The following is a 25,216-nucleotide window of genomic DNA, read 5'->3' on the forward strand; positions in this document are numbered from 1 at the left end:
GTAATCTGTGTAAGCATTACCTGTTACCGCTCCTCTGTTTTCACTCCAAGTGCAGTACCAAGTTTCATGCCCTGATGAATATGTCATATTGTTTCCTTTTTGTGGGATGAAATAAAGCTGTTAAATAAGAGCCAGCAAAGAGCCAGTTTCTGTTCTCACTCACCCTGGAAGTCTTTTTAGCAGAAGGAGCTGAGCATCAGCTCCTCTGGAACGGTGGGGCATAGGGAAAGCCTTTTGGAAGAAAATCGAGGTTAAGGAGGAGGACACCCCTATTGTGGGTAATGAGTGGAAACGAAGCAGAAGCTGGGAGCCTCTGGAATAGCTTGGCCAGCTGGAAAGTTTCAGAGCTCTGGCTGCTGCCATCTACTGTGGAAACCTGCCCTCACCTGGAGCTGCAGCATCCCTGCCTTCCCAGCCCAGGGACTGAAATCTGAACATTTCTGTCTGTGTGCTGTCTGAAGAACAGCTCTGCCCGATGAAGTACTGAAATCATTTCCCAGGCCAGCTGGTAGGAAATCATGGTTATAAGTCTATCAGGGAATTACAGTTTAATCGCAGCCTGTAGCAGAAAGACTGCACTAGAGTTTAGTATTTTACATGAAAGGCTGCTATTGAAAAAATGTTACCCTGCACTTCAATAGATCTTTGCTGCCAACTGCAAGCAGTTTGGGCTCTGTGGAGCTGGCAGAGTTCACTGGTGACAGACTAAGAGCTGGCATTAAAATGTGTGCCAGTGCATAAAGGAAACACACCCAAGGGGGGTTTTAAATCAGCCCAAGAGAGGCAGGCAGAGGGGTGGGAGAGAAGAAAGCAGGCAGGAGAGCTGGGTCCTGCTCAGAGTCTGGGCTGCGAGGGGAGAGGTGAAGGAACCACGCTTTTTCCTCTTTGGAAAGATGTTTTATAGGCAGTGAGCAAACATTGATGGCATTCTTCTGCCAGCCAGTCAGCAAATAGCTTGAGCAAAGGAAGGGGACAGAGCAGCTCCTGTGGGTCTCACAAGCCCTGTGAGAAATGGTAGCTGGTTTTGTTTGCCCAACAGCTAAAGTGATTACTTCTGCCACTCACCCTGAGAAAGTTCCTGGGGCTCCTGAGAACCCCTTCCCATGAAATAATGGTAATTACCATGGTCCTGATCAGAAATGGGGCAAGGGGAGAAGAGGAAGCTGTTTGGGAGGAATGAGTAATTCCTGGTACACTCCCTTTGCTCAGCCTTTAAATTCTTCATATCCATGATCATTGGCAGCTCAAAACAACAACAACAAAAAAAGCTACAAACAAGAAAAAACAAACAAAAAACAAAACTACAAAAAACAACAAAAAAACAAAAGTAAAAGGAAAAAGGCCCAACCAGTATTCTTTGTGAGTATTCTTTGTATTGTTGAGAATTGGTCATGAGCCCTGAGATGTTAAATACAAAGTCAGAAAGAAAAACCTACTTTACAGGAGAAAGGTGAAAAGAAAGTCTACATTTTCCCTGACATGCTGTACTTAAGTAAATACAGCATAAATAAGGTCAGGAAAGGCTCTTCTGCTAATTTTCTCAGCAGCTGCAGAACTGTGGGCTGTTTGTAACTATGCCTCTGAAATAAGTCCTTTTCTTTTGATACCTCAGGTTTCAGGGTTTCTGAAGCAGTCTCTTTTAAGTTTTGTTCTCTGCTAGCTTTCCCAGTCGCTGTTTATGTGTTGTGAGCAGCCTTACTGGATTTTTGTGGAACAGGGTGCCCATGGAAAGAGGTGAGCAGCTGCTCAAAACACAGGCAGAGACAGCTCAGGGCCAGAATAAGATTATTTCTTTACAGGAATTATTTCTCACCTAGTCACCTGGCCTCATTGTACAAACTCCTGCTCTTTATGGGGTAAGTCTCTAAACCAACTCTTATCATCCATCTTCCATGAAATGTAATCGGTCTGAGCTGCAGAATTTTGTTTTCTGTCTGGTAGGGCATGGATTTTCTTCTGTGATTTCAATGGGTGTTCTATCCATGCTAGAAATGCAGTTGCATGTCTTCTCTCAGAGTGTCAGGAGCTGGGTCTGATCAGCCTGTCCATCACAGAACTGGGATGAGGATGGAGGGTGAAACTGAACCTGTAATTATGCAGCACTTGAAGGTATGCAGGGTGTGAAGGTACATTATGCTGCTTCTCAGCAGCTCTCTGTCTTCCTCACTTTACTCACCTTAATCCAAAGGCCATGGAAGTTGAAAAGGTTTCATTGCTGACAGGACAAGTTCTCAAGAAATTTTATGTATCAGAGTAACCATTTCAAATTTGCTTTTTTTTTGGGTGCATGTGCGTGTGTGTTTGTATAGCTGAAAATAATTGTTCAGTGAGTTGTTTGGATTGGCCTCTGCTGCTCCAGATGTTACTTTTAGAACCTGTTAATCAGAAAGGATACATGCAAGAAGCTTTTCCCTTTCTGTGTTCTGTAGAAGACTGTACTACTTCTAATAATATACCTGCTAGATCTTTCAGTAGTTGAACTGAATGCAATGTCACCAGGATGGGAACAAATAAAATCTCCCTGTACAAGTAGTCATTAGTTGTAAAAATGAATAATAGAAGAAAAATGTATTTCTTTTAGCAGAAGAATCTATTTCTCTGCTTCTGGATTTGCTTTAACTTGTGAATTGATTTTGCTTTATTATTAGGATGAATGCCAGGTGTTCTTGTCATACCCTTTGCTTCTGTTAATACTCTTTTAAAATAGTCCTGAGTAAGCAGGAAGCTTTGATCATTAACAAGACCTCTAGAGTTTATCTGTTTGTTTAATCACTTTATTTCCCAGTATTGGAAGACAGTGCTTGGAGGCAAATGAATTTGAGCCAGGCACAGCTCTGAGACAGAAAATTTCAGGGTTGGATTAGGAATTTACACAAAAATCCTCTCATTTTGCATCTGTATCTCTTGGACTTGGGTCCTGACTGTGGTCATATGTGTTGCCTCACAAATGCAATGAAAACTTATTTATTTATCAAAATCTCAACCTGGAGGAATTATTAGATTTCACTGTAAGGTTGTGGTTTACATTTAGATTTTTTTTTTTCCCCTCACTTTATCTCCTTTTGACTAATTCTCACCAGTTTGAAATGTGAAATATCACCCTTTATCACTGATTATATTTAATAATCACTGATTATTAAAATTAAAACAAACAAAAAAAGCTCCAGACTTTCAGTCATGAGCATATATATGGAGTGCATTCATCCACATCCACTTTAAGCTTAAGTAAATTTTCTAGTTTACATGGAAACTTGTTATCTCTGAGGTGCCACATATGCACAAGCTGGACTCCAAATATTCCATTTTAGGACGTGAAATTTCAATTGTTGTAGCACTTGTCTCATGCTTCAGTTTGAGATCCAAAAGCCATTGGGTGGAAATGTTCTTCAGGCTGTTCATACCTTTGAAAATCCCATCCATCCTAGGTCTGTATCACAGCAGATGTGCTCTGAGTTTATTGATTCAGCTTCTGTTGTGAAAGCAGCTGAGGAAACCAGCCCAAACTAGAAATGAGACCGAGTTCTTCATCAAAATCTTCCCCACAATGAGGAGCTGGTTGGGATTAGAATCCCAGTTCATGCTCATTATAGAAATAGTCCTTTTCTGCACTCCCAGAGATGACATTTCCCTGAACTTTTTCAAATTAGGATATGGGGATGTGGTTTGAACTCATTGTTAGGACGGTTTTAAGGGCTTCGTTCTTATGCAGACAGATGTGATGCAGTGAATTTCACTGGGTTTAGAGCAGCTTGACAGAGGGAAAAATTAATTTCCTACCAAATCTGGTCTTTACCAGAACCTGCCTTTAGCAGCTGACTTGTCTGTTTTGTACCTTGTGGCTTTGTGTTAAGATTTGTATGTACAATGTCATTATGTACAAACTCTTCCAGAGAGAATGTTGTTTTTTTTTTCTTCTTTCTCGTAATTAAAACAGTAAGAATTAATGATGGACTGGGGAGGCTTGGTGTCTCTGCAGTAATGAAGTGGACTGCTTTCTGTGGCTGAGAAAAAAATAAGTTAATACAGTGATTATTTTGGTCTGAACTAAGTCCTGTTGTAAGAGATAGAAGTACTAAAATTGTGTTAGACGTGTAAAAAATCACAATCCAGAACAGTAAACACATTGCAACTAAGCAGTATAGCTTCGATTCTAATGCTCAGCTAATTACAAGAGAAAATATGATCATTTCTTTCAAAATTTATCTTTATCATGCCATTTTTATCCCTTTTCTTTTTACTTTTTCCTTATTTTTATTTTTTTGATAAATATTTATTTTTTTTCTCCTCTTTTTTCTCACCTAGGAATATTTAAACAAAAGTTACACTCACTTCTGCTGGCTTTGCTGAACCACATCCCCTCTGTCCAAACCAGCAAATTCTGCCCCTCCCTGCCTTTCATTTGCAGTTCTTCAGCTCTCACCATTCCCAGAGGGACCAAAGCACCTCTCAGGGAGCAGCTGGGGCTGCAGGAGGAAGCCCAGCCCAGAGCCAGGGGTGCCCAGGCTAGGAGAGGAGAGAAGCTGGGGAAAGAGGCAGTGATTGCCATGCTTGTGTCATCAGGGAATAGCAGCTTGCTGAGAGTTTGGGTTTGTTTTTGAGAAACCCCTTAAATGCTGGCAGCTCAGGCTGTTTGTGTTTAATGTTTTGTCCCTTTTGTTTGTGAAAAGTATTCGTGCCTCACTCTCCCAAGAACAGCGTCTCTGACTGAGTCACGTTGCCTTGGAAGCACAGCAACATGGAAAGGTGGAGGCACTGACTTTGGACTTGCAGGATCAGACAAAATTTGAGATATGCTATGCTGTTTTCATGAGCCTAGCAGAGGCATAATGTGTTACAAATTTTTCCTTAATGATTTATAGTTAATTTAAGAATATATGGAAAAGTCCTTCTTCTATGGAGACAGATTCTGACTTCCCTCTGCCTTGGATTCAATGCAGCACCCATCATTTCTCAGGTTTTCCCACAAGTCATGCTGAAAGCCCTGTTCTAACTGTGTCCCTCCTGCATGTCATCATGCAATCTCATCCGTGGCTTTATGGCCTTTCCCTTTCCCATGGCTGTGTGTTGAACCCACAGGACACATCTGGGTTTCCTGTCCTGGGGCTGAAATCCCCCTGTCCATTCAGCAGACTCAATGTCTTCTCATTCTCCTGCTGAATTTCACTCCCATCTGCTCCCTTGTTGTTTCACACAGCTTCTGGAATTATATCATCCATTCTCCTTTGCCACTGTTAATTCCTAAATAAGAAATGTGTCAACCCAAATTCCTACTTAAAATACGTGTGCTGAAATGTTTCCAAAACATTTGGTGCTTGCTAGGCCAGCTGCTTGTTGTGATGTACCTGTTTGTTCAACACAGACCAAGACTCTGCTCTTTGGGTGTTGGAAATGCAAACACAAACATTCATTTTGCTCTGGGATCCCGTTTTCCCCAGGCAGAGGAAGGAGGCCTGGCACTGCAGGGCCACCAGATAGAAATTATCCATTGACACGATGAATGCTACAGCAGATATTAGAATAGATTGAAAAGATAAACTCTTAGATCTTCCAGGGGGAAGTTTGAGAGTCAGATGTTTGGGGAATGTCTTTCTCTGAGTCTTCTTGCAGCTCCATGCTGTTGCCCACGGTTGTGTTGTAAACCCCCAATCCTCAGGGAAATTTTGAAGTCTCCACCTCCACAAGCTCTTCTGATTTCATTTAAACCAAAATCAAAGAATGGGTGAGCATGTACACAGTGTTAAAGCATACCCTGATGTCTGGAAGGCCAAAAGGCAAATAAGAACAGAACCCAGTAAGTATGTCTAACTTTTTCCTTTTTTTGGGTTTGTGGTTTGTTTTGTTTTGTTTTTAAAAGAAAGAGACTTTGGCCTTGATTTTTCAGTGTTTAACAGTGGCAGAATTGTGTCTCTTATGCTGGCTGTAATCCCAGCTCATAGCAAGACGTGAAATGCAGCTGTATGATAAGTAAAGGTGAACCTTGTGGAGTACTGGGGGACTGATTGCTGCTCTTGCAGAGAGGATCAGAAGGATATGCCAGGCTTGCTGTCCTGGATGTGCAGAGTGGTCCAGTTTGTGGTCTGAAGGTGCTCCAGTAAAGCCTCTGTCCTGAGCAGCAGCTTACACCTCAGCAGAAGCAGGTGGCAGCTATCAGAGCTCTGTGAGGTTTGCCATCCATAAAATAAGGCCCAAAGTGTATTTATGTAGTGCTGGCTTTTCCCCCTCAGGACAGGGCTGGATGGTTACTTAAATCTCCTTTAAAAAATGGAAAGGAAGCAATTTCCTGTAAAAGAAAGATATGTGTAAGGGCTTGAGTTTTCTTAGAACTTTTTGGACTTAGGCTGGTTTTCAATGGAAATTACCCTCATTGCAATCTCTGTGTCTCCCTTCAGTTTCCCTTGCAATAGCTTTTCAAAATGTTGGTTGAATTTATTCAGATTGGACAGGGGAGAGAAGGTCTCAAAGATATTATCTTTGTATGAGTTTCATAAAAATAGGCATCCAGATAGATGAGACTGTGATTAGTACTCCCACCAAAGGAAAAATAAAGGCACTGTAGGCTCAAGGCATTATTAAACAGCTGAGAGTCCACGAGGGAGAGTGCCAGGAACAGCCTGCCTTTGGGCTGTCTTGGAGAGTCTGGCTGCTTCTGTTTCCATTCCTTTTGGCACACAGATTGCCCAGCATCCCAGCAAAGCAAAATGAACCTGTGCCTTTCGTCCTGGATGCGTCTGCAGTAGGATTTTGAGCTGGATAGCAGTGCACCTGCAGCATCAGCATGACACACCAGGGCCTTCAGAGAGAACTCAGTGGTGGAAAGGGGTCTAAAGCCCTCAAAACCAGCTGTTCTCCAGCCCTCCACAGTCCACAGGGGACTTTTGGTTGGTTCAGGTAGAGATCCTTGGGGAGGAGTAAGTTGTTCTCTGGTAAGCTTGAGAGCACCTTGTTGTGGCTGGGGATATCATCACTTCTGCAAGGTGAGTTCTACAGGACAGTGACCACTGCAGATGGAAGGGGACACAGGAGTACCCAGTCACCTGCCTGTGGCACTCTGCAGTGCCCCAAACAGGACTGGCCAGCTGGGTGCAGATCCAGTGTCCTTCCCTGTGGTGTTTCCAGGCTCCACAGCTCCATCGGAGGCTAAAACATCTGGGCTGCATCCAACCTCAGCCTTTGCTTTAGAGCCACCTTAGGCTTTCCTAAGATGCCTGACCCACCCTGTACCCCCAGCCCCAGAGATAGTGAGGGAGAACTTCTCTGGTTTTGGTTTAAATGAAATCAGAAGAGCTTGTGGAGGTGGAGACTTCAGAATTTCCCTGAGGATTGGGGGTTTACCACACAACCGTGGGCAACAGCATGGAGCTGCAAGAAGACTCAGAGAAAGACATTCCCCAAACATCTGATTCTCAAACTTGCCCCTGGAAGATCTAAGAGTTTATCTTTTCAATCTATTCTAATATCTGCTGTAGCATTCATCGTGTCAATGGATAATTTCTATCTGGTGGCCCTGCAGTGCCAGGCCTCCTTCCTCTGCCTGGGGAAAACGGGATCCCAGAGCAAAATGAATGTTTGTGTTTGCATTTCCAACACCCAAAGAGCAGAGTCTTGGTCTGTGTTGAACAAACAGGTACATCACAACAAGCAGCTGGCCTGGCAAGCACCAAATGTTTCCCATTCCTGAGCACCTCCTGCCCAGAGGGGACCATGGCTGTCATGAGTTTGAGGCCAGGTAATCTGTCACAGACATTCCCACCCAATTTCCCACAGGAATTATCTCTCTCAGTAGTTTTCCTGAAGACAGGGTCTCTCTGACCCCTTTAGTAGTCTCTGCCCTTGAGTGCCATGCAGCAATTCAAGCAAAGATGATCCATCATCTCGTGGGTTGGGGTGTGCTGGTCTGCAGCTCCCCAGAGCAGCTGCAGGAAGCCCTACCTTCTCTTCAGGATAACTGGATGTAAACTGGGCTTTGCATTCTTTCTTCCAGTAGAACTTCATGCTTTTGTGATCAATGAGCCCCCCTGGAACTCTTTGGAAAAGCAGTTCCGTGAGCAGCAGAGCTGCTGAGAGCTGGTTGCCTGTGATTTATGGCTCGTGATTAGGTTATCTGGAATTTAATATGTTCCTAGTGCTAGTTAGAGTATCCTCAATAATGTCTCTCTCTTATGTGGAGTCTCTAGTGCCCAAGAAAGATAGCGATCACAATTGCAGGAAAATATTACAGCCTTACTCCTCTCCTTGCCTACCTGCTTTTAGGAAACTCAGAAGAAATTTCTGAGGCAAGTGTAGTGTCAAATCAGGTTGAAAACACTCATAAACTCTCAGAGACAGACAGAAAAATAAATATGCATGTCACAGCTGCATCAGCCTGATTTCTTAGCGTGCCAAAGGAGTGGCAAAAGAAAGTAAATGTCAATTCCAATGAAAACAGTAGTGGTCATGTGTGAGCAGATGAGGTGCAGCTTCTGACAAGCTCTCACTGTCATTTATTCTGTCTGTGCTTGGCTAGGAATTTATCAATGAGTATTTCTGGAATCTGGGGTTGGAAGTGCAGCGTGCCATAAATAATGTCATAAAATAGTGACGTTATTATGGTGAGATTTGGAGAGGTTGTGAGGGTTTACCGGGGAGGCAGAGCCAGATTTACATATGTGTGTGTTATAACCCAGTCAGAATAAGTTCATAGCAGTCCATGTGTGATCCCAGGCATGCTCACCCACCTCAGTGCCTCCAGAAAAGCTCTTTCCCTCAGTCCATAACACCTGGTGGGCAGCTTTTATTGACCTGATTGTTTTATCCTCTCCTCAGAGACAACTTGATTCTCCCTGCCTTGCTCCTAAAGAAAGAAAATACCTGTACATACCTTCTTTACACTGTAAATACCTTCTTAAAGGTATTTCTATTGGGGGGTCATGTTGTGCCTCTGCCTATGTTTTAATCAATGTGCTTCAGTCAGGATAGAGAAATATTTTGAGCGTGGTGCATGTTAGTTTTAATTGGAGAGAAGAAAAAACGCAGCATGATTGGGTCCTTGGGGAAATGGTGATTTTTGACAGCTGATCCTTTGAAAAACCTCAGCAGTTTTAAAGAGAGAGAACTGTGAATGAAGCAGCCAAGAGATGGAGGAGCAGCTGAAAAAATTCCAGCCAAGAGAGTGTGGGAGCTATGGTCAGAGATTTCTCATGTTTGGGTCTGATTCAAATGAACCAAAAGCAGTGTGAGACTTTTCTACTCACTGCAATAATTTTTCTATTAGCAGACCCTTTTAGGAACCTTCTCATTTCAGTACTAAGAAGAAGATGATTCCTGTGTCTATATGTCAAAAACAGTTTGGGCACATTTGAGTGTCAGACCAATAGCCTGAGGCATGGAAATGCTGCTGCAGAATCACAGGAGGAACAGGGACACCCCTTAGCCAGGGTGTTGGTGGCTGATGGCCAGAAGGTTTTGGTCACAGGTTAGAGGAAGAGGTTGAAGCCTCTTGAAAGCCCTTTGGCTACTCCAGGCTGTGTCCTGTGTGAATTCCATAGCCAGGGCTATCAGTTTGGCACTGTAAATCACAGGAAAAAAAAATCATGGCTATAGTTTAGAGTGAGAGGCAAAAGGTGATGGGGTCATAGCTGAGGAGAAAGCTCAAGTGTGAGTCTTCTCAAAGAAGACTTGGGATTTTAGAGGAGCCCAGGGCTGCTGGGTGTCCTCTGCTTCCCCAATGGATTACTTTGTCCATGGTTAAAATCCATTTCAACTTGATTTGTATGGTCCATCTGGGTGCTGTGCAGTGGTAGCAGCACTGACCCAAGGTGAACCTGTCTCAGTTGTAAGAAAAACTCCTTTAAATTCAGAAAATCAGGTATTAAGACACTTAAAATGTTACTATCAGTTGAAATACACCTGCCCTGATTGCTCTGTGTTCCACTCAGGTCACATGTTTCAGCTCAGCAGCTCTCAAAATTTCCAATATATTCACCACCCACATGCTCAGATCTTGAGATGTCAAAGTCATGAGTGCTTTTATTTCTTTTCAAATAAGTCACGGTATCCCTGGCTCTGGAGACAACCTAACAAATAAGTAGCTGTAGCTGAAGTATTTGCTGTAGCTGGGAACTGTACAGAGATCATTTAAAACACTCAGTTCACTCTCACTGAGAAGTTTCTCAGATTTGGGAAATAAAACCTCCAGTGCTGGGATTCACCTCAAAATAAATGGATTTCAAAAGCTTGATATTACTTCAAATATTCCTTGATATTACTTTCAGATATTCAGACATTTCTGGGATCTAGGGGAAAAAAAAAAAAGAAGAAAAGTTTTGTTTAGAGGCCATGATAAAAGATTCTATTTAGATATTTACTACTTTAGAAGCAGTTTCTCCCTTATGTAGGATTGTGGTCCCGTCGTAGATCTTCAGAACCCCTTTACAAGAGGAATTGAATTATTTAGCAGGTTTCTCCAGCCATTATCAGAGAGCACACTCTGTTTATGTGGCTGGCCTCTCCTGTTCTGTCACTGTCATAAGCTACTCAATTAGAAAAGGGAGAAAAAAAAAAAACCCTATGTAATGGGTAACTATGGTTACCTGTGATGTGGGTTTTTAAGAAGCGCTCAGAAACCTAGTGGCAACAGAGTTTCGAAGTTCAAAGCTGTAATTTATTCAAGAACTCTCTTGAATCAGAGTATCAAAAGCATTTGGAATAGATTCAGAACGTTTTCTTTTGTGGAACGGTGTTGCAGTCCTAGCAGAAGCCGGCGTGCAGACCGACTGCTTGCTCTGCTCACGTGGTGAGAAAATAGGAGAGGGTAAATATGTCCTTGTTCCACTTTTCTCCTGCAGAGCCAAGGTGGTCCTGGCACTGGAATAGCTGGTGGAAGTGGTGGTTTCTGAAAGCAGTGCTTCCATGGTCCTGTTGTTTCCCTATTTACCCTGAAATGGTGATTTTAGAAGTGGTGAGAACACGGAGCCCCGAAGCTGCATGAGCTTCGGGGGCATCTTTCAAATAAAGGTGCCTACCTCTGAAATCCATCCCCAGTCATGCTGTTGGCTCAGAAATTAAAATAAAATCCTCCATGCCTAATTTAATGAGGGCACAGGGTAGTGCTAACAGCTTTGAATTGGGCTGAAAGTGCCCTGTGAAACATGTCTCAAGGTATAAGATCTCCCCTCTCAGATTGTTCAGGGGGATCAGTGGAATTCTGTGCATATTTGACTTTTGCAAAGCAGGGAGCTGTTGTGGGCTCTTCCTGTGGGATTTTTGTCTGAACACACAAGACAGTGCCACCAGAGTGTTCCCTGTCTGCCCCCTGGGCACTGCCCAAGAGAAGGGGAAAGTCATTTCAGCAGTCCAAAAACACTGTCTCAACCAAACCAGGCAAGTACCCAGGGTGCAGGAAAGACCTGTTTTTGTCACATATTTCATTATCATAGCACGAATCATGAGATGAACACTGGAAAGCTTTGCATCCATGACATGCCAGTTTATCAGCACTCTTCCAGTGGAAAATCACCTGCTACAGGGTCAGGAGTCATTTCCCAAGGAAGCTGTCCAGAAAATGTCTGTAATTAAGAGAAGACATCGGTCACAACCCTCTGTTAGATGTTTGCTGGGTCCCACCTTCACACAGGTGGTTTTGCTTTGCCCTAAATTCATTTTCTAGTAGGCCAGCAGAGAAACTCTGAAGGCCCTGAATGCTTCCCCCAGTTCCTCCTGTTTAGCTGACTTGAAGCACACAGCATGTAATTTGTTAAGGGTGCATAAAACTGGGGATGTTGCAGTTCAGGCAGGTGCAGGGCATGGCCACGAAAGGTCAGGGTGTGGTATGGCTTGAAGTGCTGGAGAGTTTCCAGTGCTTGCACTGGGGCTGTGCTTGTTCTGAACCTGAGGGAAGACTCTCTGCTTGTATCTGTTAATCTGGAGGTTCCTTATTAATAGGCTGCACACTTCATTGATTTTTAATTAATTTCTGAAGAGACACAGAGGATAAGTGCTGCACCCCACAGACATCTCTGTACTTATTGCAGTCCACATCTCTATTGATTGCCTGCCTAAGGAGCAGAAGTAATCCATTTTAAATACACTTTCTTGGAGAGACTGAATGCACTGCACAGTACACTCTCCTGACTGTAATTGCATTGGCAAGAGGTCAGTGCCTGGCTAGGGGAGAAGTAGCCCATTGTTCAAGTTTGCTGCTATGGGCTTCCTTCCAGGAAAGCCAAGTGATCTCCTTGATGGGCAGTTTGGAGCTACAGGATCAGGAAAGTGCTGGTCACAGCTCCCCCATTACAGCTGCACTCTCTTATAGGCTGCTTTTAGCCCTGCTGCCTCCTCAGGGGAAGGAGCTGGAGCTGGTCTAGCTGAAGCCATTTATGTAAAGGAGAAGAATGGCATTCAAAGAGCCTGTTCAAACCGATACCTGTCTTTGGTTGCCACTTTGAAAAGCATCAAACACTTTCCAGGAGTATGTGATCCACTGGGAACTGAAACCCAAAGTCTCCCCAAATCAGCAGACAGGTATGTTCCTTCTGCTGACAAGTGTAGCACAGATTACTATGATTTTCTTTTGAAATTGCAATTTGGAGCAGCCTGTGCCGTAAGGACTGTGATCCTGCCAGTCTCTGAGCTGTAGTTACTTTGCAGTAAATGTTATTGCCCGGCAAGGAGAGTTTTGCAGTGATAAGTTTGTTATTTAAGGCAGTTAGTGCTTGTTTAAAGGCCTCTTTCACAGAAAAAGGTGGTGTTGGTGCAACAGAGTGCATTGGTGATACACTCATTGTAAGCACAGCTGCCAGCTGCAATTTCCCTCTCCTCTTTGGGCTGCAGCCCCCTGAGCTGTGGTTTTCTTCAGAGCTGGGAGAACATCCCTTTGGGAATAAGGAGAGTAACACAGTCTGTCCACACAGCCCAGGAGGCTGGGACACCTAGTCTAGGTGAAGGGGTAACACATCCACTATGACCCAGCTGGCACAGGAGAGCACCTTGCACCCAGCTGTCTCAAGAAAGCACCTGAGTTAATTGCAAAATGGAGATTAATCACAAATCCAAGGCTTCCTCCCTCAGGAATCTCATGTTTGGGAATGGACTTTGCAGCAGCTGCACAGATGTGGCTGTAGGTGGGACCAGAACTCAGAGCCACACCCAGTACGGCCAATATTGAAATATATACCTGGTCTGCATCTTATTGCTCAGACTGCTTAATATATTTATGTAACATCTTTCATCAGAAGAATGTGAAGTGCTTCACAGACTCTTTACATTCAGCACTAACTAATCCAGAAAGCTGCATAATTTGAGGGAGCCTGGGAGACCATCCATCTTTCCACAGGAGTTCAGACAAAGGACGTGTTTGATGATGCAGTGGAACGAAATCCCCTTCTGGTGTCACCTGAGGAGCTTCAGCACCAACCCAGGACAGAGAGCTTTATTTCAAAGGCCCCACAAGCTCAGAATTGAGAACCAGTGAATTCAGCAGTGACCCACTTATCTGTGCCAGGAGGGGGTGAGGTGACATTCCTGAGATGTTAATTTAGGATTGGATTGGGTCTGGGCCCATCAAAATGTCTGCTCAGTCCAGTCAATTAAGTATTGAAATGTCATAAACTTATGAAATTGCTTCTCCTCTCACTTTTTTTCTACTCTTTCTCCCTTTATGAGTCACCTGTCATTGTGGAATAGACTGCATTTCCCCTGTAATTCTCATCTAATCAGCCTCATAGCCTCTTTCCCTTCACTTTGGCTTCTTGAGTTTGTTCTGACCTGTTGTGCTTCAGCAGCACCTTTATTTTGTGTCCTGGGATGGAGTTTAGCAGCACAGTAAATCAGGATTTTGGACTTCTATTTCTGGAACAAATAAACTGCAGCTGCCACATGGTGCAAAGCAAATACCTGGTGCTGACTTCTTTTTACCCAGACTTGTTCTTCTGATGTGCAACTGGCACTTCTATATTTCCAGGGGTAGTGTGTATCCTCCTGTGGTTGGTATGAAGCCAACTCATGCCAGTTTTGTGCTTCAGCTGAGCCAGCCCACCTGTGAGCAAACAGAATCTGCACTTCTGGGTGAGCCACAAGTGCAGAGATGTAGGTCTGACCTGAGTTCAAAATATCACCTCTCTTTGCTCCTGCTCAAGTTACCTGTGCAGGAGTTGGGTTTTCACTGGTTGCCTTTCCATGGGGACAAAAATCCAGCTGCACTGGGATCCCATCTGCTGAGTCAAGTACAGATGGTCCTGGTCTTGCTTCTGTGTACTCTGAACTGTTTAGTCTGAAAAAGATTTAGCAAAGTCATGGCAGGACTGTGAGGACAATGCTGTTATCAGCAGCATGACCATGTCACAGCTGCTCAGGTGGCAGATCTGGCAGAGTTTCTGTCCTCTGCTGCTGCTCAGGTGGACAGGACCAAAGCAGCTGTAGGCAAACCCAGATAGTTAAATCAGCTTTGAATCCTAAATGCATCTGAAGATGGCCAGCTTGAGCTAAAAGCACTTTTACCCTGAGGTACAGCTTGCTACACATTAATAGCACATTGCTTCAGACTTAAACTGGAGAGAAGTGAAACCTTGGGAGAGCTTGTCAAGTGAGCAGGAGATGGAAAAAACACATTACTACCACATAACCTTTCTTTGTCTGCCCTTTACCAAAGAGACAGAAATTAACTCACCCCTTCTAATTGCATTGAACTCCTAAATATTTGGGCTTATAGCACAGCCCAGGGTGCAGGACTGGTTCTCTCCTAGCTTCACCAGGGCTGGCAGAACCCCAGATACTTTCAGAAATCCTTGGTGAGTTGGTGGAGGTTAGTGTGAGGTGTGAGTCCCCAGCTGGGGCTGGCAGCATCCCCCTTGGCTGGGAGGGTGACCTGCAGTGCCAGCTCCCTCTGAGGACATCACACCTCTGAGCTGTGCCTTTCAGAGCCAGCCTTCCTCTCCCACAGCTCTCTGCTGGATTGTAACTTTTTTAATCTGTTTTTTCTCTATCTCTCTTGATTCTGCTGTATTTCTTCTCACATGTGGATTTCCCAGTCTCCTCTGAGCTGAGCTCCTTGGGGATATTCCCTCACAGGGAGTCCCTCTTATTTCAATCCTCCAGGTCAGGAAGAAAACTCCAAAGCTCATCAGGATCTTATTTCTCAGATCTATTAGGATGTTATCACAAAATTTGGCAGACTTTCCAGACTTTTTGCTCAAGTTTAATTCACTACAACCTGGCACATTTTGGCTCTGACGGCACAAAATGGCCCTGAACTGTGCAGCCTTTTTATCTTTATACTTATTCTTATCCAATTAACAATAAACACATAGATTATTTTTCTTAATGACCCATCACCTGTTTGCTACACTGCTACACTGCAGCATTTTCTATCCAACCACCTGCTATTACCCAAAAACCTCTAGGAGAAGAACATGAAGAAGAAAGAAGAAGGAAAAGAGATAACACCCTAAATCTTCCAGCTTGCCTTCTGCTCTCTAAACTAGCTTAAACTCTAAACTCTAACTTTTTCACCCAGTGACTTAAGAAAACTCTCCAATCTACTCACATTTTTAGCTTTTCTATCTAACTTCAACAGCTGTTTTTATGTATCACCATGAAAACATGGCCATAAATTTCATGTTGTATGAAATCCAGTGTTCTCCTGGATCTCAGAGCCAGACAAGGGCTCTCACTCTGTGTCTCAGACTCCAACAGGGATGAGCGTGGTTGCTCCTGACAACAAAGGGCACAGTGTTTCCCCTGAAAGTGTATTTAGCCCCAGGCAAAATTACACCTTTTCCATGGGGTATGCAGGGGAAAAGATGATCATTTGAGGCTTTCTGCAGTGATTCACGTTATTAAGCAAGTCTTGAGTTATTAGGATGGTAAGAGAGCAGTCTCCAAGGCTGCAGATTACTGTCCATGAGAATTGAGCTGGACTTGAAATTTCCTTCCTTAATGTACCTGAAGAATGAATTTGATGAATCTGCCATGTGTGCTGGTGGGTGGAAGTTATTATTAAAATAAAAACCAAACAGGCTGCCCTTAATTCTTGGGTGAGATAAGATCAACATGCCCTCAATTTAGGAAAACAATTCTATTCAGTGTAGAAAACAACCAAAAATAACACTGAAAAGAAAAAATATTTATAGGGAGGTTTGCTGTGGGCTGGTATTGCTGAAGGTCTTGGGGCAGGTGGAGGTCTTCAAACTTTTTAAATTTGATTTGTTCCTGCAAAATGATGTCTTGCAAGACAGAAGACATATGTTAAACTTTATTCAGCGATTTAACACTCTTCAGTTCATCTCCAGCAATTATCCCAAAAGGACTTTGCATTTCATGACTTACCTGTTTGAATTCTGCCCTGAGTAATGAGTATCTTCTTTCTGGAGATGAAATCCAGGCACCTGAGGGAAAGAGCTTCCAGGCAGGACTCATGCAGTTCAGGGCTGGGCATTCCCTGCACAGTAGCTGCCACTTTTGAAACAATCCCAGAAGCATCCTCAGCAGGGAGGTGAGAATCCAAAAAAGGGTAGGAAATCAAATTACAGCATCTGAAATAGTCTGTGCTCATACCTCTTACACTCTGAGCTCTACAAATGGAGGCTGGGCTCGAAAGCTTCCCTCAGAAACTGAATTTCCCTCAGAAATTACAGCAGAAAGTACCACTGGTTGTTATAATAAAGTAAGAGAACAGAAAATTATGGCCACAGCTTCAAGGCAGATCTCAGGGGACAAACCCATGACTTGCCAGAAAAAATTCCATTTTCCTTTTCCAAAAAATCCTTTTGTTCTCTTTTTCCTCCACCAGCCTAGCTTTGGTGATACTTCCACAGCACTGGAAATCCTAATACTTTATGAACCTAAAGCTAGTTTAGAGTTTAAGCTAGTTTAGAGAGCAGAAGAAAGAATGGAAGATTTAGGGTGTTGTCTCTTTTCCCTCTTCTTTCTTCTTCATTTTCTTCTTCTAGAGGTTTTTGGGTAGCAGGAGGTGATTGGAAAGAAAATGTCACAGTGCAGCACACAGGTGATGGGTCATTGGGTCATTAAGAAAAATAATCTATGTGTCTATTGTTAATTGGATAAGAATAAGTATAAAGATAAAAAGGCTGCACAGTTCAGGGCCATTTTGTGCCTGCAAGGCCAAAGTGAGCCAAAAAGGGCAGGATGAATTGAACTTGAGCAAAAAGTCTGCCAAATTTTGTGATAACATCCTAATAAACATGAGAAACAAGATCCTGACGAGCTTTGGGGTTTTCTTCTGACCTGGAGAACTGAGATAAATGGAACTCCCTGTGAAGGAATATTCCAAAAGAGCTCAGCCCAGAAAGGACTGAGAAATCCAGGTGTGAGAAGAAATACAGAAGCAGAATCAAGAGAAAAACAGATTAAAAAAGTTATAGTGATATTGCTGAGGAGCAGTGCAAGGTGTTGGTGTTTATCTTTCTTGTTCTTGAGAGAGAGTGAGGTTAGTGATGAATAAAAGAGAATCTTACCAAATCTAAAATCTAAAATAGAATCTTACTAAATGACACTAAATAATAGCACAACATTGGAATAAATGGAAGTAAATTAACAGAATAAATGTCCTAAAGCATAAGCCTATAGGTTTAAAAAAATGCTTGAAATTACAGACAGTAAAATAAGACCCAAGAGGCATGGTTAAGAATTTGGTTGTATAACTCTTTCAATGAAGGATGTTTTTGTGCACATTACCATCCATTCCTGCCATCTTTAACAGAAACAGGAGGCTAAAGCCTTGGTACAGGTCATCTGTTTTGATTTTGACGGGAAAAATTCTGTGTTTTCATTTTGCCCAAAAGAAATCTGCAATATTTTCACACAGTTTCAGTGCTGAGAGGTACAAGTTAATCTATTAAAGATTATAATTGTATATGGGCCTGATATATTCTGATGCCAGCAGAATTCCCTCACGAGCTGGTGTCACGGTGTGGCTCCTGTGTGACTCACAATGCCTTAGCCCATGAGATTTATTCATCTTTTCTTTCCTAGCAGTTTTAATTCGGTGTCAAAAGACATAATTCTTTTAAAGACTTACAATTCTGATGGTCAAAAGCCAAAAGCACTGACTTGCACTTGGCAGGAGGGTGTGTTTGCTTCTACAAGAGGTGCTTCTAAAGAATAACTTCAGTTGCTTTTATGCCAAAGAGTCCCTGTGTCCTCTTCCAAAACCCCTTCATGTTGACTGCATGAGGTAGTGTTTATGCCAAATGTTCTCCCAGGTGTTTGCAAAGCTTTTCCTGGTGTTTGCACTGAAATTTTTCACCTAAAACCAGTTTGGGGCTCCATTTGATGCTTTTTGTGGAGACATCCATTTTCACAGAGTCCTAGGGATGGAAAGGACCTTAAAGCCCCTCCAGCTCCACCCCTTGCCATGGGCAGGGACACCTTCCACTATCCCAGGCTGCTCCAAGCATGTTTTAATGTTTTCTCCTCCAAGCCACATCCATCCTGGTCTTGGACACTTCCAGGGGCAGTCACAGCTTCCCTGTGCCAGGCCTGGGTCCACAGACCTTGGGAGGCAGCTTGTGTGGGAACAGGTAGCTGTGAGCTCCTCAAGGTACCTGTGAGCTCCTCAAGGTACCTGGGAGCTCCTCAAGGTACCTGGGAGCTCCTCAGGGTATCTGTGAGCTCCTCAAGGTACCTGTGAGCTCCTCAAAGTACATGGGAGCTCCTCAAAGTACCTGGGAGCTCCTCAGGTACCTGGGAGCTCCTCAAGGTACCTGGGAGCTCCTCAGGGTATCTGTGAGCTCCTCAAGGTACCTGTGAGCTCCTCAAGGTACCTGTGAGCTCCTCAGGGTATCTGTGAGCTCCTCAAAGTACATGGGAGCTCCTCAAGGTGCCTGTGAGCTCCTCAAGGTACCTGTGAGCTCCTCAAGGTGCCTGTGAGCTCCTCAGGTGCCTGTGAGCTCCTCAAGGTGCCTGTGAGCTCCTCAGGTACCTGTGAGCTCCTCAAGGTACCTGTGAGCTCCTCAGGGTATCTGTGAGTTCCTCAAGGTACCTGTGAGCTCCTCAAGTACCTGTGAGCTCCTCAAGGTACCTGTGAGCTCCTCAGGGTATCTGTGAGTTCCTCAAGGTACCTGTGAGCTCCTCAGGTACCTGTGAGCTCCTCAAGGTGCCTGTGAGCTCCTCAGGTACCTGTGAGCTCCTCAGGTACCTGTGAGCTCCTCAAGGTACCTGTGAGCTCCTCAGGTACCTGTGAGCTCCTCAGGTCCCTGTGAGCTCCTCAAGGTACCTGTGAGCTCCTCAAGGTGCCTGTGAGCTCCTCAAGGTACCTGTGAGCTCCTCAAGGTACCTGTGAGCTCCTCAGGGTACCTGTGAGCTCCTCAAGGTACCTGTGAGCTCCTCAGTTACCTGTGAGCTCCTCAGGTACCTGGGAGCTCCTCAGGCTGTGAAGGGATAATAAAATCCGGCCCATGGCACTGAGTAATCTGGTTATTTTAATCACTACATGTGACTCTCTGAATTATCATCTGTATTATGGGATAATATGAGCTCTTTGGTATTCAGCAATGACTTTTTAAAAAATTATCATATATATTATACAGAGCTAATATATTAAGAGATACCTTAAAGGCAATTGTCAAGTGTGTGATTTCATCTCTAAGTTCTAATAATGGTGGTTAATGTCATAAATGCCTTTTAATGAAATTATAGCCTTGTAACCCTGCCCAACTATCCTTTGTGTGTCATATAATTAATAAGACCAAGCTTTGGTGTTGATCTCAGTGTCACAAAGCATAGTGCAAATTTCCATACTGATGGTAGATGGTTAGTCTCCCATCAGAATAAGAATAAGGTTAAGGCCAGGCAGTTTGAGTATATGTTACCTTATCTCTAAAGGCAGCTGGATGGGCTTGTTAACAGAATATACTTCTAACAGAATATATATGCTCATAAAAAAAAGGGGCCATTGATCTAATGCCTTATTATAATACTACAGGCAATATTTTAAGGGAGTGAGGAGGTGAGGGAGTTGCAGCACTTGGAATAAAGAATTGTTTTCCTTCTAATCCACTGAGGATAGTGAAAATTTGTGAGCAGCTAAAAAGCATTTGAAGATGGACAAGAATCTTTATCTTGAATTAAAGACACTTGTCTGGAACATAACGGAGCTGGGATTGTTTCCCAGTGTGGTCTAATTTCTGGGGGGGCTTTGGCTAAATTGATTATTTTTTATGGTCATTAGATTTCCTGTCTGAAGAACAAGGGCCGTAATATTTCTTCTCTTTGTCTCACATTTCCTGATTTTAAGCTTGCTGAAGCAAAAGAGTTATCTGTATGTTATTTTGTGGTGTTTTTTTCCCCCCTTTGGTAATTGAATCTTACAGAACCATTCATACTGGACTAACTCAAGGTCACCTAATCCTGCCTCCTGCTCAGAGCAAGAGCAATGTTGAACTCCTGCCCTCTAGACACTTTTCTCATTGTGAATACTCATAATTGGACCAGCCACTTTACATGCCACCAGTGAAAGTTAGCTCTCAAAAAAACATATAGGACTTATTGGCATTATTGTACTGTTCTTGTTCCTTCAGGGAATGATGTACCTGGAAGAGAGGAGACTCGTCCACCGGGACTTGGCAGCCCGTAATGTCCTGGTGAAATCACCAAACCACGTGAAAATCACTGACTTTGGCTTGGCCAGGCTTCTGGAAGGGGATGAAAAGGAGTATAATGCTGATGGGGGAAAGGTGAGTGCTGGACATGTCTGTGACAAACCTCCTGGAGCTACTCCTCACACCAGTGTGTCCCTGTGGGACTAAGAGTCTGTCAGTGCCTCGCAGAAGAACTCTGTTGTGAAAGCACACACAAAAGATCCTCATTTTTTGCACAGGGAGCTCCTCCAGGCCCTGAAATATAATTGCACCAGCAGTTTTCCCACTCAGAATTAGGTTTTATTCATGTGCTTCTCTTTGAGTCTTGTTTTGAATACTTCAATGAGTGATGGATGTTCTGGGGCATTCCTGCCCAGCCTCTTTCTCTGGACAGTACTCACTTCAATAACCCATTTTTCCAGACAAGTAATTTTTGTGAAAACAAAAGGGAAGGCCACAGAACATGAGAATTTAGCTCTTCTATCACACTGGGAGAGCTTGCATATGTTATGCCTTGCATCCACCTCTCCAATACCATGCTGAATGCACTAAAAGACAGCTTGAAGATAATTTTGAAACCAGCCATTGCCCCCTATTACTTTCCAGCTAACCACACCACAGCCATGTAGTGCCTTACCTCATTTCTTCCAGCTTCAGATTAAAGCACGATAAAATTCAGAAGGCAGTAAGTACATGGTGCTTCTGGCTGCTCCCTAAACATCTTGAAACTCCCCATTTCAATCTGTCACAGGATCCCAAAGGACTTGCTTTGCCTGTCATTCCTTTTCCTGGATGTTCAGTTTGCTATCTGTGGATTTTTGTGCTCACTGGTGCCCTTGTCTGGGACAAACAGTTTGATGGAAAGCTGTTGCCAGTGTGTGCTGCTCTCCAGGATGAGCTGCTGCCCTTGGATCACCTGTGCAGAGTCAGGGAGGTGAAGAGCTTGAGAGGGGAGCCACCAGTGCTTTCCCATTTCCCCATGGAAAGAAAGATGCCTCCTGGCAGGGAAGGTGGGGTTTTGGCAGCTTTTCCTGTTTCTTTCATTTCTGTAATCCTCGGTAAACCCTCAGCCTCCTCCCTCCATCTGACAGTGAATGACAGAAAAAGAGTAGATCCTTGCAAACCAGCTGTCCCCTGGCAGCTGTGGCTTGGACTTGTCACCCTGCTGAGAGCTCTAGAGCAGGATTTATGTCAGATGTACCACTTCCCAGGTCCAGAAAAGCATCCTGTGAAATCCAAAGGACATTGGCAGCATCAGCTTGTGTTGGGAGCATGCTAAGGGAGGTTCAGACCAAACAATCAAGTGGTTATCAACAGAGGTGGAGCAGTTTCCATCCTTGAAGGTTCTCAAGTCCAGACTGGACAAATCTCTGAGTAACTTGGCCTAATCTCCCAGGCAGCTGAACCTGCTGTGAACCTGAGGTGGGACTGGAGGCCTCCTGAGTCACTTCCAACCTGAATTATCCCATAATGAACAAGGCAGCTCTGCTCCTTCAGCAGCTGTTCACACCTGGGACACAGTGGCAATGGAAGCAGTGCACCTCTGCAGAGTTTAGTGGGGGAGGATGAACTGTCTTTGCAAGAGTTAAGGCAGCCTTTATTACAAGGTGCTATTTTTGCCATAACTCCATAGGTTGTGCTCATTAGTGAACTTCATGGAAGGTAGTTTCATAAGGCTTGGAATGAAGACACATCCTCTGCTTTCACACCCACCATCTGTTCAGATTTTGCCTGCAGTTACTCATCCCTTTGGTTTATTCCAGTGCCTCTTCCATAGTTCCAAGCTGGAGGCAACCCATACAAGTCCCTGCCAGGTAAAAATCTCCTGTTTGTTCACCAGAAATTCATCAGACTGCCAGGCTGTGCCTGCCAGGCCCAGCTCAGGAATGGGAAACACCATGAATCCCATGTGAACACAAAGTGGAGAGGGTTTAGTTTGCCTGCACACCCTTCTCTGTCAGAAGAACAGGGTGATCCACTGCCACGGGAACCTGGGGCTGCTGCCTTAGTCTGGGGAGTAATTTTGTCATTGCAGTGATGATACAGAGAACTGGGGTGGCTACACCTCTAACAAACATCAGGAGTTTACAATAAAGCACTGCAAATCCTCCTCATTGCCTGTTCACCGTGATGATGATGATGGTGGTGAAGTGTTGTGGTCACTGCATTTGTAACCTGGCCTCATGAGAGAACAGCTGAGACAGCAGTGTTGCTATTTCAGATCCCAGAGATTGCAAACTGTTAAGGAAAAAAAAAAAAAGCTTCTGCATTCCATCTTCTCTGCTGCACTTCAGATTCAGGGGAATTGCATGAAATTTTTGCACCTGTCCCTCTTTACACAGGTTTGATGAAAAGGAGTTGTCCCACAACTTCTGAATCAGTAAATATCAGAAGGTGTGCAGGTAACTGCTTCGTCTTTCTCACCTCCAAGTTTTAGGAGGCACAGCCCCATTCAAGAGGGAAGGAAAAGCCATTTCCTCTGGGGGATAGTGCTGCTTTTTTTTTCCAAGCTCACCCTTGAAGGAGGCAGGGAGGAATTTGTTGTCTTCTTAGAGGATCTGTTTGTATTGTTTTAATAATGTATTTCTAAGGTTGCATTTCTCTTGTCCTTCCCTAGATGCCAATTAAGTGGATGGCTCTGGAGTGCATACACTACAGGAAATTTACCCATCAGAGTGACGTGTGGAGCTATGGTAAATCTTCACCTGATCAGTTTAGAAAGTTGTGTCTTTTAAAGCATTAAACCAAGTATGTTAAAGCTATCCTCTTTTCTCAAAGGAGTTAATTCCAGAGGCGTTTGCTCTTCAGGTTTTGGGTTTGTTTTTTTTTTTTCCTTTAAATGTGTAACTCTAAGCAGGAATTGTTCCTGTCTCCTGTGTTACTTCCCTGCTCACTGAAATATATTATCATGATGTTCCCTGCTGGGGTGAGTGCCTCCAGGTCTGGTCTGGTAGCAGTTTGGCTGATTATTATGACAGAAGAAGACCTCTTTCAGCTTAGCCACAGATTCATAAAAATACAGCTGCAGGTCACAATTTTCAGCAGTCTTTGAAAAGCTCAACTCTAAAAGCCATGAATGTCAAAAAACATTTTCAGGCTTATGGGACTTTCTCTACCTAGAGTCAGATAAAAGGGAATTTGTCATAATACAGAGCATAAATGGCAAGAGAAAAAAAAAAAAAAAAGAAAAAAAAGGAAGAGACAAGCTCTCCAAACTAACTAGAACAAGCATCTATTTAATTTCACAGATAACTTGGGAATTGGTGAGCTACACACACAAAGTCATATTTGAGAAATGAGGTGTTTGTTCAGTGTTGCTAATGGCTCTTCAGATGAGCTGTTTGCCACATCTGCTGAGGTCTCTGCCTGTTTATCTGCTATAACTATTACTAATAAAATCATGTATACCTTTGTCAATGGAAATTTGCAGCAGTGTCTGGGGCTATGGAGTCCTGTTTGCATTTCCTTTTGCCATATCATTTTGAACCAAAAGGGTGTACAGCTCTATTCATTACTCACTTTTACCTGTGGGTAGCAGCAAAAGACACTGTTTGCTGTGGCTGGGTAGCTGCCCTCTTCTAGCCAGCTGAAAAAAAGCCTGGGAGAGTTCAAGTGATCTCATAAAGCTGCTCTTTCTCTTCAAATTGTGTATACCCTGGATCACTCAGGGAAAAAAAAATAAATATGCCTTCATTTATGAAATTAATTTTAAATGCAGGAAGCCCAGAATATCTATAATCAGAGAGTAAAGGACCATAAAAAATTAACAAGGAGATAAATGAGGGTGGAATAAATGTGATTTACTCATGTGGTGATTTTGCCCATCACTTTTCACATTAGAATGACAGTTGTCAAAATATGGTGCCGATCTGAGGAGTGCTTAAAATGACCTTTGCAACTCAAATAAAAGTTAAACAAAATGGTGTGAGACCATTTGGTTTTTCAATATTTAAGATTTTCAATATTTAAGATTTCAATATTTTCAATATTTAAGATTCTGTCTGGGCACAGATTATTTTACTTATGATATATGATCTTTATTTCCAGCTCTGAAACCAAAACGAATCCTATGGCTTTTCAAAAAGAGAATTTTGGGTTTGTAGTACAGCACCACTGTAAACTCAGATCCATAAGATGATTTAGGGGAAAAAAAATGATAGCAGTGGCTGTGAATGACTTAAAAAGAAAAGCCAGTGACCTGATGTTACTCAGTGCTGTACCTTTGTGGAAAATTGATGCTCTAAGTTGGAGAACATCTGTGCTTTTTCCCCTTAAAATAATAGAGCAGATCAGGCACTCATTTCCCTTTTTGATAAAAGAGCGTGATGCCTTCTTTTGTTATTGCACCCAATTTACTTTACCAGCCTTCATTTGTCTCTCTTGTGTAACTCAGGTCTATCATGCCATTTCTTACACCAATGAAAATCAGGGAAGCTGCTTTTCAAGATTACCACAAAGTGCTGTTTCACCATTTCCCACAGTTTTTAAGTGGCAGATTGTCATGGTTTAAGCACAGATGGCAGCTAAGCACCGTGCAGCCACTGGCTCAACTCCTCCTGTCCCTCTAGTCCAAATTTCTCCAGGCACTGGTGAAGAAGAAGGGATTGCAGCCCAGAACTGGTCCAGAATACTCTGCTGTGAGAGAT

The 25,216-nt window shown here is 43.4% G+C and overlaps 1 protein-coding gene across 5 annotated transcripts in view; it reads left to right on the forward strand.

The window, feature by feature from the left end:
* The window catches only part of ERBB4 (erb-b2 receptor tyrosine kinase 4), a 553,845-nt gene that overhangs the window by 501,427 nt on the left and 27,202 nt on the right, over positions 1-25,216 (forward strand). For all 5 annotated transcript variants that reach the window (XM_086896321.1, XM_086896319.1, XM_086896323.1 and 2 more), the window contains 2 exons: positions 20,511-20,666; positions 23,188-23,263. In XM_086896321.1, the coding sequence (XP_086752447.1) occupies positions 20,511-20,666; positions 23,188-23,263 (232 nt within the window). The remainder of the gene's footprint in view (positions 1-20,510; positions 20,667-23,187; positions 23,264-25,216) is intronic.

The sequence above is a fragment of the Cyanistes caeruleus genome, chromosome 7 (assembly GCF_971803275.1).
Source record: "Cyanistes caeruleus chromosome 7, bCyaCae1.hap1.1, whole genome shotgun sequence".
Taxonomy (NCBI): Eukaryota; Metazoa; Chordata; class Aves; order Passeriformes; family Paridae; genus Cyanistes; species Cyanistes caeruleus.